Source organism: Neophocaena asiaeorientalis, unplaced genomic scaffold, assembly GCF_003031525.2.
Source record: "Neophocaena asiaeorientalis asiaeorientalis breed wild unplaced genomic scaffold, Neophocaena_asiaeorientalis_V1.1 scaffold476, whole genome shotgun sequence".
Lineage (NCBI taxonomy): Eukaryota > Metazoa > Chordata > Mammalia > Artiodactyla > Phocoenidae > Neophocaena > Neophocaena asiaeorientalis.
In genome coordinates, this window is record NW_020172178.1 from 10645357 (window position 1) to 10656618 (window position 11262).

The 11262-nt window shown below is 62.9% G+C and overlaps 1 protein-coding gene across 3 annotated transcripts in view; it reads left to right on the forward strand.

The window, feature by feature from the left end:
- Positions 1-11262, forward strand: part of PACS2 (phosphofurin acidic cluster sorting protein 2) — a 62658-nt gene that overhangs the window by 36357 nt on the left and 15039 nt on the right. For 2 of the 3 annotated variants that reach the window (XM_024759521.1, XM_024759530.1), the window contains exons 4-12: positions 855-980; positions 1961-2123; positions 2640-2713; positions 3051-3131; positions 4268-4327; positions 7514-7671; positions 9266-9356; positions 9698-9772; positions 10572-10714. In XM_024759521.1, coding sequence (XP_024615289.1) covers positions 855-980; positions 1961-2123; positions 2640-2713; positions 3051-3131; positions 4268-4327; positions 7514-7671; positions 9266-9356; positions 9698-9772; positions 10572-10714 — 971 coding nt within the window. The remainder of the gene's footprint in view (positions 1-854; positions 981-1960; positions 2124-2639; positions 2714-3050; positions 3132-4267; positions 4328-7513; positions 7672-9265; positions 9357-9697; positions 9773-10571; positions 10715-11262) is intronic. The other variant, XM_024759513.1, reaches the window with a different exon arrangement.

Below are 11262 nucleotides of genomic sequence, written 5' to 3' on the forward strand. Positions count from 1 at the left end.
GCTGAATTAAGATCTGCATTATTTAAATTCAGTGGATGTAGTTCTGGCTGAATACACTTGCTGTATTTAGTATCAGTGCTTTTCCGATACATTAAACTCCTCCATCCTCCCTGTGAGCGTGGAAGACAGGGCCGCGCTTTGGCGAGTCTGTGAGAACCCTGCCCGTCCACCTCTGCCCTCCCCCAAGAGCACCTCACCGGGCTGTGCCTGGCTCCGCCGGAGCCCAGACCCACAGCAGCTTTTGGGGTTTTTATTATTTTTATTTTTTGGCCATGCCCCGAGGCATGTGGGATCTTAGTTCCCCGGCCAAACCCACACCCCCTGCAGTGGAAGCGGGGGTCTTAACCACTGGACCACCAGAGGACTCCCCGGGAGTCAGGCTTACTGAGTATAATTTCCAAAACGTACGGTTCACTGTTTTTAAGTTTCCAGCTTCGTGGTGCACAGGTGTGTAACCGCCACCGCAGTCAAGGTGGAGGGCAGTCCCATCGTGCCCCAGCTTTTAAGGGAGGTTTTTATTTGCGCACCTTGAGGAGGCGTGCACGTCTGCTGTGTGCACACGAGCTCTGCAGTGTGTAGAAGCCCTGCGGCCCCACGAGCAGGGGCAGGCGGCCTGGCCCTGGAGTGCTGGACCGCCAGGCGGAAGCACCGCTGAGCAGTTACTGCACGTCCACAGATGCGCAGGCCCCTCCCGAGGGCCTGGCCGTGTGGCACACATCTGCCGCCAGGGGCTGTTCCTGGCGACCGAGGCCCTTGATGACCAGCAGGGAGGGGACCCTGGGGCTCGGGCGCGTGAGGCCTCGTGGGCGTCGGTGGGCGTGGCTGCCTTCACTGCTGTGGCCCCCCCCCCGCAGTACCCCCACTTCTTGAAAAGAGAAGGCAACAAGCTTCAGATCATGTTGCAACGCAGAAAGCGGTACAAGAACCGGACGATCCTGGGCTACAAAACGCTGGCGGCTGGCTCCATCAACATGGCCGAGGTTAGGGTGGCTGCGCGGCGGCCAGACGTCCCTCCTGCGCCCCCGGGGGGCATCCCTCCAGGCGCCCTTGTCCCACGCTGGCCCTCCTGGACGTCCTGCTCGGCGGGACGGGGGCTCCCTGGGGTGGGTGGACACGTGCTGCTGTGGGTCAGGGGCTGCCAGCTCACCTTTTTTAACTTGGCTTTTTCACTGATGGTGATAGGTGATGTTACTTTTCTCAAAATTCTTACTTTCTTACTTGACTAAGGAGTGGCCCACCCCCAACTAAGCCCCCCCCAAATTAAAAAAGAATCTGGTTCATAAAACCCCAGCATCTAGATGTGATCAAATGACCCAAAAGGCAGCTTCTAAAACGCAGAGGCACGCATTCGCTGGGTTATCATGACGAGACCCCACGAAGGTGAATGGCTTGGGCGTCTGGGACCAGCGCGGGGCTCAGGCCGGCACCGGGTGGGGGACGCAGGGGGGCTCTGCCGCTCTCCCCAGTTGATTTGATTCTCTCATGGTCAGAACGGCCACAGGGCCTCATCATCCTGGTGGGCCAAACCTGGTGCATGTCAGCTCCGCTTGCACTGGGGGCCCGGTCCTCCTTGGTCCCCCAGGGACACAGGTTCCTGGGGTTGAGTCCCGAGAGTCGGTGGCTATGCCTGGACTGGCCCCTGCGTGGCTTCACACCCTGCTCGCTGCCGCCGACCCTCCTCCCCGATGGCCTCCAGTCCTTAGGGGCGGGGCCTGGCTGACCTCCCAGCCTGGCCCGGTGTGCTCCCTCCCAGCCCGTCCACCCTGCTCCCGTGTCTCCTCTCTTGGCCCGTCCGCTGGCCCCCTGTCCTCGTGTCCTCCTGCACCGCCCCCTGCCACCGTGCTTGCCCTGCGGAGTGCACCCCGTCGTCACCGCCAGGGGAAAGCCCACCCGACCCCCAGCGTGTGCCCCCCCGCAGGGGGAGGCTGGTGAGGCCTCTAGAACCGCGCCCCGCCCACAGGTGATGCAGCACCCCTCCGAGGGCGGCCAGGTGCTGAGCCTTTGCAGCAACATCAAGGAGGCCGCAGTCAAGGTGGCCGAGATCTGGATCTTCTCCCTGTCCAGCCAGCCTATCGACCACGAGGACAGCACCATGCAGGCCGGCCCCAAGGCCAAGTCCGCCGGTGAGAGCGGCTGTGGGCAGCGCTGCTGTCACGGGTGCCGCCTCCTGGCCACCGGCCCGTGGGCTCGAGAGGTTGGGGAGGGGATGTGAGGGTCTGCGGCTACTCTCTGGGCTGCGGGCGTGTCAGCCCTGCCTGCGCGCTGGGACACGGTCAGGAAGCAGGTCATGGGGTCGACCGTGGTGCTTTGCAGGGTCTGGCACGGTCGTGGTGTGGGCTGTCACCTCCATCGCAGTTGGGGTCACCGTCTCCCCTGAGGCGAGGGTGGGCCAGTGGGGACCTAGTCGAGCAGGAGACCCAGTTTGAGCCCTGTGACGGGCAGAAGGGCTGGGGGCCACGGTGGGGGGCTACAACGTGCAGCCCCTGCCCCCTCGACAGTCCATCTGCCGCGTGTGGGGCCGTGTCCTCGCGGCTCCCCTGCACACCGGGGGCGGGGGGCAGTCACTGGGGCGCCACCTCATTGCTGGGACCCGGGCTGGAACGTCGAGGCGCCCCCCCTTCCGTCTGCTCACCCCGCAGATAACTACTCCGAGGAGGAGTACGAGAGCTTCTCCTCCGAGCAGGAAGCCAGCGACGACGCCGTGCAGGGGCAGGTAACAGGGGCCTCGAGGCTCCCAGCGCCCCGGGCCCGGCCCCTACCAGACCCCCAGCAGCTGTGCAGCCCGCCGTGGACGGGCCCAGGCCCCCCCCAGAGCCACTGTTGCCAGGGTAGCAGGGGGCGTAGAGGGCTGGGAGCCTGGTCCCCGTCCCCGGGGCTGGAGGGTGTCAGCAGACGCGCTGGGACGCCCAGGAGACCAGGCCCCTCCCCAGGCCGCCCAGGGAGGCCGCCCGTCCACGTGGGTCGGCCCTGGGCCAGGTGCACAGCAGGCAGGGGCAGGGTCCCACGTGTACTGAGGGTGGCCTGGCCCCAGGTGCCACGTGTCTTTGCAGGATTTGGACGAGGATGACTTCGACGTGGGGAAGCCCAAGAAGCAACGGCGATCGATAGTAAGAACGACGTCCATGACCAGGGTCGGTGGAAACTGGTTTTACTAACACTGGGGAAGGGCAGGGGGTGGGGGCCCGGGGTGGGGGCCGGGTGGAGCCCAGGGGAGGGGCGGGGCAGGAGCACACGCGCTGTCCCCTGAGCCCAGCCCTGTGGCTTCTTCAGAGGCCCAGTCTCTTCCCCAAATACAGCGTGAAGGCGGGGAGACCCCATGCCATGGCCTTGCCCTGGGAGGGGGGCTGTGGCCTACAGCCCAGAGGACAGGGGGCAAGGCCACTCTTGTAGAAGAGCAGAGGGCCGGTCCCCTGCCGCTTGGCCCAGACACGCCCAGCGTGAGGCCAGCCCCCGCCCCCGGCTCTGCTCTGTGCCCAGGGGTTTGGAAGGGCAGCCAGGCTCCTCCTTTAGGAGGGAAGTCCAGGCAGGGGCCGTGGCCCATCGTGAGTTGTCCAGCCCCGGTGCCAGAGCTCCTGGGTGAGCCCACAGTGCCGAGCCACTCTGCCCTGCGGCCCCAGGCCAGGCCAGCTCGAAGGGAGACCCGGGAAGCCCCGGTGCTGATGGCCCAGCCCAGCCCCAGAGACCACTGCCCCCCCGGCCATGCTGGGAGACCGTGGGCTGGTCCCCGTATACCGGGTGACACGCGTGTTCTGGACCGTGGTGTGGAGGCCCGCGTGCTGCTGTGACAGTACCTGTTTGAGCCTCAGGTCCAGGACCCGAGGCCCAACTACTGTGGAGGGGGCGTGGGCCTCCTTTTGGGTGGCCTCGGTCGGAGGCCAGTGGCCAGGGCAGCACCAGGAGCAGATGGGCTCGGGCCCCGATGCGCCCTGACCGCGCCCTAGTCCCGAGGAGGGAGGGCGGGGGCCTCACTGGCACAACCATAGATGCGCCCTCCCTGCGGCTCCCCTTCCCGGCTCTGAGGCTGACAGCCCCTCCCTCTCTGGGTCCATTTCTTAGTCCGGCCACAGCCGTGGTTTCCGATGCTTGTGAAAACACTGCTGTTGTTGAAGTGCCGGCAGCCGTGTTCAAGTTCGTAGGCGCTGCCGCGTGTTTGAGCTGCGCCCCCCGCCGGCTGAGGCCGCCCTCGCGGTGCAGCCCGGTGCCGGCCCCACTGTGTTCTCCGGGAAGCGGCTCCAAGGGCTCTGATGCCAGCCTGCTTGTCTCGCAGCAACAGAACTTCAAGCAGAAGGTCGTGGCCCTGCTGCGGAGATTTAAAGTTTCCGACGAGGTGAGTGCGCAGCCCCGCCCCCCGTGGCAGCCCCGCGTCCAGTCGGCGGAGGGCTCTGGAGGCCAGTGCCGGCGGGTCCCGCTCTGCTGTTCGCTGCCCCCGTGGCCCTCTGGACGTCACTGCCTTCTCCAGGAGCGAGGGTGATGGTGGCGCCTGCCCCGGGGACGCTCGAGGGGCAGGCAGGGCTGCGGGCGATGCCTGCTGTGTTTCTTTTTTTTTTTTTTGCGATACGCGGGCCTCTCACTGCTGTGGCCTCTCCCGTTGCGGAGCACAGCCTCCGGACGCGCAGGCTCAGCGGCCATGGCTCACGGGCCCAGCCGCTCCGCGGCATGTGGGATCCTCCCGGACCGGGACACAAACCCGCGTCCCCTGCACCGGCAGGCGGACTCCCAACCACTGTGCCACCAGGGAAGCCCCCTGCTGTGTTTCTTGACAGCTTGCTCTGAATAGACCTGGAGGAGAGCGGGACATTGTCTGTGGGGGGTGTGACCACGGGTTTCTGTGTTTTGTGTTTTTTTATCAATCAACTTGATTTTTTAGGGCGGTTTTAGGTTCACAGCAAAACTGAGTACAGAGTTTCCATGTGCCCTGTCACCCCACACACTGCCTCCCCATGAGCAACATACTATGTGTTTTAAAGTTTCTTCTTTTAGCTTTTTTCTAGTCTCCAAATGATGACTTTGTGTAACTGATAACCAGAAAAAAAAAAAAAAAAATTTTTTTTTTTTTTTTTTTTTTTAATGTGATCAGAGGAAAATTAGTCCCCAGGTTCTGGACCCACCCAGGAGAGATGGCATTTAAGTATCGAAGCCCCAAGACATCATTATCACATGTGTCATGATGGCCCGTAAAGCGAGCTGTGTGCTTCCCGGAAGCCACGGCTGTGCGTCCACGCGCGGTGGTGGGGCATCCTCTCGCAGCAGCTCTTAGCGGGTCAGCTGCTCGAAATGGGCCCGGCTCAGCCACGGTCCTTCCCACACTGACCCACAGCGCCAACATGGTTCCTATCATAATCACCAGCTGCCTTTTGGCAGAAACCAACCAGCTAGTCCTGACACTTATGTGGAAATGCAAGGGACGCAGAAGCAACAAAACAATCCTGAAAAAGCACACGTTGGGGCTTCCCTGGTGGCGCCGTGGTTGAGAGTCCGCCTGCCGATGCAGGGGACACGGGTTCGTGCCCCGGTCCGGGAAGATCCCACATGCCGCGGAGCGGCTGGGCCCGTGGGCCATGGCCGCTGAGCCTGCGCGTCCGGAGCCTGTGCTCCGCAACGGGAGAGGCCACGACAGTGAGAGGCCCGCGTACCGCAAAAAAATAAAAAATAAAAAAGCACAAGTTGGAGGACTCACCTGTCCATTTTCAAAACTTACCTAAAGCTCCTGTCATGAGACTGTGACGGGTCAATGAAGTAAGGTTAAGAGTCCAGAAATAAGTTCTTCTATTTATGATCGGTTGATTTTCGACAAGATGCGAAGACCATTCAGTGGGGAGAAAAACAGCCTTCTCAGCAAATAGTGCTGGAACGATTGGGTATCTGCACACAAAAGAGTGAAGCTGGACCCCTACCTCACGCCACAGCCTACAAAAACTAACTCAAAACGGGTCAAAGATCTAAATGTACGAGCTAAAACTGTAGACCTCTTAGAAGAAGACAGGGGTATTTGTGATCTTGGGTCAGGCAATGGTTTTTTAGATAATGACACCAAAAGCATGAGCAAACGAAGAAAAAATAGGTAAGTTGGACTACATCAAAATTTAAACCTGCTGTGCTTACAATACCATCAAGGAAATGAAACAACAGCCCACAGAATGGGAAAAATTTTTTGCACATCATATATCTGGGGCTTCCCTGGTGGTGCAGTGGTTCAGAATCCCCCTGCCAACGCAGGGGACACGGGTTCGAGCCCTGGTCTGGGAAGATCCCATATGCTGCGGAGCAACTAAGCCCGTGCGCCACAGCTACTGAGCCTGCGCTCTAGAGCCCTCGAGCCACAACTACTGAGCCCACGTGCCACAACTACTGAAGCCCGCATGCCTAGAGCCCGTGCTCTGCAACAAGAGAAGCCACCGCAATGAGAAGCCCGCGCACCGCAACGAAGAATAGCCCCCGCTCGCCGCAACTAGAGGAAGGCCGCGCACAGCAACGAAGACCCAACGCAGCCAAAAATAGATAAATCAAATAAATTTTTTAAAAAATCATATATCTGTTAAGAGACTTGTATCCAGAATACATAAAGCACACTTACAACTCAAAAACAGAACAATGTAGTTAAAAAATTAATTGTCCACTTTAAAAATTGGGCAAAGGATCTGACTAGATAGTTCTCCAAAGAAGAAATACAGACAGCCAATCAGCCCGTGAAGAGATGCTTGGCATCTCTAGTCTCTGGGGAACACAGATCAGAACCACAGACTCCTCTTAATACCCACTAGGGCGGCCGTCACCAGGAACACGGAAGATAAGTGTCGACAAGGGTGTGTAACAGTGGGAACCCTCACACGTGCTGGAGGGAACGGAAGCGGTGCAGCCACTGTGGAGAACAGGCCAGCGGTGCCTTGGAAGGCTTGCCAGGCACCCAGCACCCACTGCTGAGTACTTCCCTACGAGAGATGGAAACATGTCCACACGTTTAGCACGTCCACTGATAAACAGTCACAGGAGCTTCACCTGTAGTGCGGACGCTGGGCGCATCGCCCTGTCCTCCACCGGCCGTTGGTCAGACATACTGTGACCCCTCCCGTGGGTGGCCCGCTATCAAGAAGGAGCAGGCTGTGGGCAAACACACTTACACACACACACACACACACGTCACGCTGAGTGAGGGGAGGCTGCACGCGGAGCAGTTCCATTCACGTGCCATCCTGGGAAAGGCCCGGTGTGCGGGGCTGGGTGGGGGGACCGTCGGGGGCAGGGGGTGCCTGGGGAGGGAAACCTTTTACACCCTGATCGTGGTGGTACCACACCACAGCACACACTGTCATAGCACCGCTTGGGGCTCTAAAGGGTGCGTTGGGGCTGGGGAGAAGAGCCCCCTGCGCAGCGCCCGGGTGACCGGGGGTCCCCAAGGGACTGGCTGGTGGCACAGGCTGGAGGAGGGGGGCTGGGCGGCCGTGCGCCCTCCTCCCGTCTGTCCCTCAGGAGCCCCTTCCCACCGGGCCAGCCTCACACCTCTGATCCCACGTAGGTCCTGGACTCGGAGCAGGACCCTGCAGAGCATGTCCCCGAGGTGGAGGAGGACCTGGACCTTCTGTACGACACGCTGGACATGGAGAACCCCAGTGACAGCGGCCCCGACATGGAGGACGACGACAGCGTCCTCAGCACCCCCAAGCCAAAGCTCAGGTGGGCACAGCCACTGGCCGGCGTATGCCACCACGCTGGGACACAGTGGACACGGTCGTCTGCCTTCAAAGCCGGAGGTTGGCAGAGGCCAGCCCAGGACGAGGTCCATCTGGGGGGTCGTCCGGGCCGGAGGGAAAGGTGGTTTGTGAGAAAGCAGGCCCTCGGGGGTGCAGGCTCTGGGGAGGGGAGAGCAGGAGCCGCAGACCCCAACGGTGCCCCAGGTCTGCGGTGCTTCCAGAGGTGAGAAGTGGCGAAGTGACGGGGTCCAGTTTGTATCTGGAAAAGGTCTCTCTGGGATCTGCTGGGAGCAGCTCGGGTCATCCCTGCAGGAGGCCGTGGTGTGGGGGCAGGAGGGGCGCGGGCCGGGAAGTTGTGTGGAAGGCGGGCCCTGGGCGGGAGGTGGGGGGGATGTGGGCTGGGGAGGGGGTGCTGGCTGGGCATCACAGGAGGGGACCGGTGAGCACGGGCCCACAGGGCTCTCCGTCTGACGCGGAGACGAGAGGCGTGCTGGGGCCACCCCCCAGGGGCACGGGTGCGACGTGGCTGGTGCTGGAAGGGAGCCTGGGGGACAGGTGATGCGGGCGCTGATGCCCGGCCTGGTGAAGAGAGCGCACGGGTCTGAGTCTGCCTCGGGAACCGGTGGGGCTGGAGGGGGTCCAAGTCAGGCAGAGAGGTATGTGGACCGGTTGGTTTTTAAACTTAAAACAAGCGTAAGTCAGACACAGGGAAGCACACACGAGAAAGGGGTGGCCATGCTGTCACCTGCCCTCCGGCTCCCGCTGCAGCCTCGCACACCCACCTCCCAGTGCAGCGTCCCCAGCTGCTGATCAGCGACCTTTGACTCAACTGCCCAGTTACCCTCCTCTGGGAGGTTGGAGACTGTGGGCTCAAGTCAGGGTGTCGGCCACTGGCCTCCTGGGGGCTCAGCCAGGCGGCTGCAGGACGGGGCTCCTGCCTCCCTTCTACCTGCTGCCCCCTCCACCTTTAAGGCCAGCACGGTGGTCGTGTCCCTCGGTATTTGCCCCCCGACCCCTCTCTGCCTTCAGTTGGAGAAGATCTCTGCTTTTATCAGCCGCTGTGATTACCTCGGTGCCTGGCTGACCCGGGCCGTCCCCGCCTGTAGCTCCCTCCATAATGTTAGCTGTGCCTGTAGGGCAAGCCCTGGCCAGCCCGCGTCCCAGTCCTGAGGCTGAGGCGTGGCGTCTCAGGCCTGACCCTCCTGCCACGCACCGTGGTCCCGCCCCACGTGGCTTCGTCACCAGACACTGCGTGAGTCCCGTCCCTCGTTTTAGCTTGACCTTCAGCTCCTGCAAGCTGGCTGTGGGTTCCCCACCCGACAGGCCTCCAGCCCGGGTGTCGGGTGCAGCTGTCAACGTGTGCCGCTGGCCACCCCGCCAGGGCTGAGGCCGAGAGCAGATGGGGTCTTGGGGCACAGGTCTGCTCAGCTGCTCTCAGGCCCTCGGTGTCCTCGCCTGTGCCATGGTCCTCAAGGGTGGGGGCCCTGCTGCGCGTCTGACCCCGCCAGGCGCAGTGGCTGCGCCTTCAGCTCGGGGAGGTACTGGAGAATAACGCGCTCTCCGTCCGCGCCACCCAGGCCGTACTTCGAAGGCTTGTCCCACTCCAGCTCGCAGACAGAGATCGGGAGTATCCACAGTGCCCGGAGCCAGAAGGAGCCTCCGAGTCCGGTGAGCGGCCCGGAGCCAGGCAGCCCCGTGCTCCCACTGGGGTCCTCAGGTGGGGGTGGGGCGCACCCTGATCCTTCCTGTCGGTCTGAGACCCTCGAGGCAGCTTGCACATTGGTGCTGGACCGACCCAAGGCCAAGCATGCTCCTGGTTTCTGGTGTGGCCCGGGTCCCCCTGCCAGGTTCCAGGTGACAGTCGTGGGGTGACCCTGAACCCACAGTCCAGGAAATCCTGGCCAGTCTCCCCAGGCTGCCTCCAAGCCCAGAACCCCCTGCCCAGAGGTGAGCCAGCCTCGGTGCCATGGTCGGACACAGCCTGATTCCCTCCCGTCTCGTCCACACAGGCTGACGTGCCCGAGAAGACGCGGGCCCTCGGAGGGAAGCAGCCAAGTGACAGCATCTCCGATTCCGTGGCCCATGTGAGCAGGCGGGGCCACGTTCACGGGTGCCAACAGAGAGCCCACTTATGTGCTGCCTCTAAGGGTCTGATCACTGACCGGCAGGTCCTCCTGCTTCCGCCACCCAGAACCTGTGCACAGAACAACGAAGGCGCCCCTGAACTCACCCCCACCCCAGGGAGGGGGCCCGGTTTCACCCCATGCCAGGGGAATGGTCAGGGACCCCCAGATTCACCCCATGCCAGGGGGACGGTCAGGGCCCCCCAGATTCACCCCACCCCAGGGGGACGGTCAGGGCCCCCCGGATTCACCCCACCCCAGGGGGACGGTCAGGGCCCCCCGGATTCACCCCACCCCAGGGGGACGGTCAGGGCCCCCCGGATTCACCCCCACCCCTGGGGGACGTTCAGGGCCCCCCGGATTCACCACACCGCAGGGGGATGGTCAAGGCCCGCCCTGGATTCACCCCAGTTCTGGGGGGCAGCAGGCGTCCCCACGCTTCCCTGTCAGGCACGGCCCGTGAACACCACGGCTGGTTCCTGCTGCCCTTGTGACGGGTCTTGGGTCCAGAGGAGGTTTGGGGAGGGTTGGTGCTGGTCTCCCGGTGGCAGCCAGGACTGGGAGCCCTGTGGTTGGAGGGTGAAGTCAGCTCGCTTCCCAGGGCAGCACGTGGCCGTGTCCACACGCAGGGAGCCACCAGACCAAGAGAGGTCTAAGCAGCCTCACCCAGACCGAGGCCCCTCTGGCACAGGAGCGCATGGCCGAGAGGAGGCCCCGGAGGGGCGTGCGTTCCCGACCAGCGCCATTCTCTGTCCATCAGAGCGCACCCGCCCCGGGGGAGCAGCCAGCCCAGCCCGAGGGCAGCCCGGAGGTGGAGACCTCTGCCCTGGACATGTTCACCGAGAAGCTGCCACCCAGCGGGCGGATCACCAAGACAGAGTCTCTGGTCATTCCCTCCACCAGGTGACTGGCCGCCCGGGGAGGCCATCAGGCCGGCGATGCCTGTGTGGGCCAGTGTGGGAGGGACCGTCTGACCGGATGAGCGTCACCTGGGAAGCACTCAGGTCTCCAGGCCCGTCCTGGGAGGTCCACATTGGACCCCCACCCCCCATCCGCACCGAACTAGCCGCCTGCAGGTCCGACCGGGCCGAGGTGTGGCTGCCTGCTCCAAGGGCAGGGGAGGTCCTGCTGTCCTTGACTCACGTTCTCCTGGACCAGGGACTGTACGAGTGGAGCAGGGCTTGTGCTAGGTGCCGGAGCACGTAGGGTGTGCCCTGCTGAGCCCACGTGCGCTGCGTTGGGAGAGCTGGACCCAGCGGCTGTGTGGACGAGTACAGCAGCCCTCACGGAGTGTGAGGCGTCCAGCACAGGACGTCTGTGGGGCGGGGGAGGGGGTGGCAACTGGGCCGGGGTCCCGGGGACCCTGCCTCCCAGAGTGGGTCATGGAATCGGGTGAGCGCTGCATCAAAAGCTGGGGTCGGGCTTCCCTGGTGGCGCAGTGGTTGAGAGTC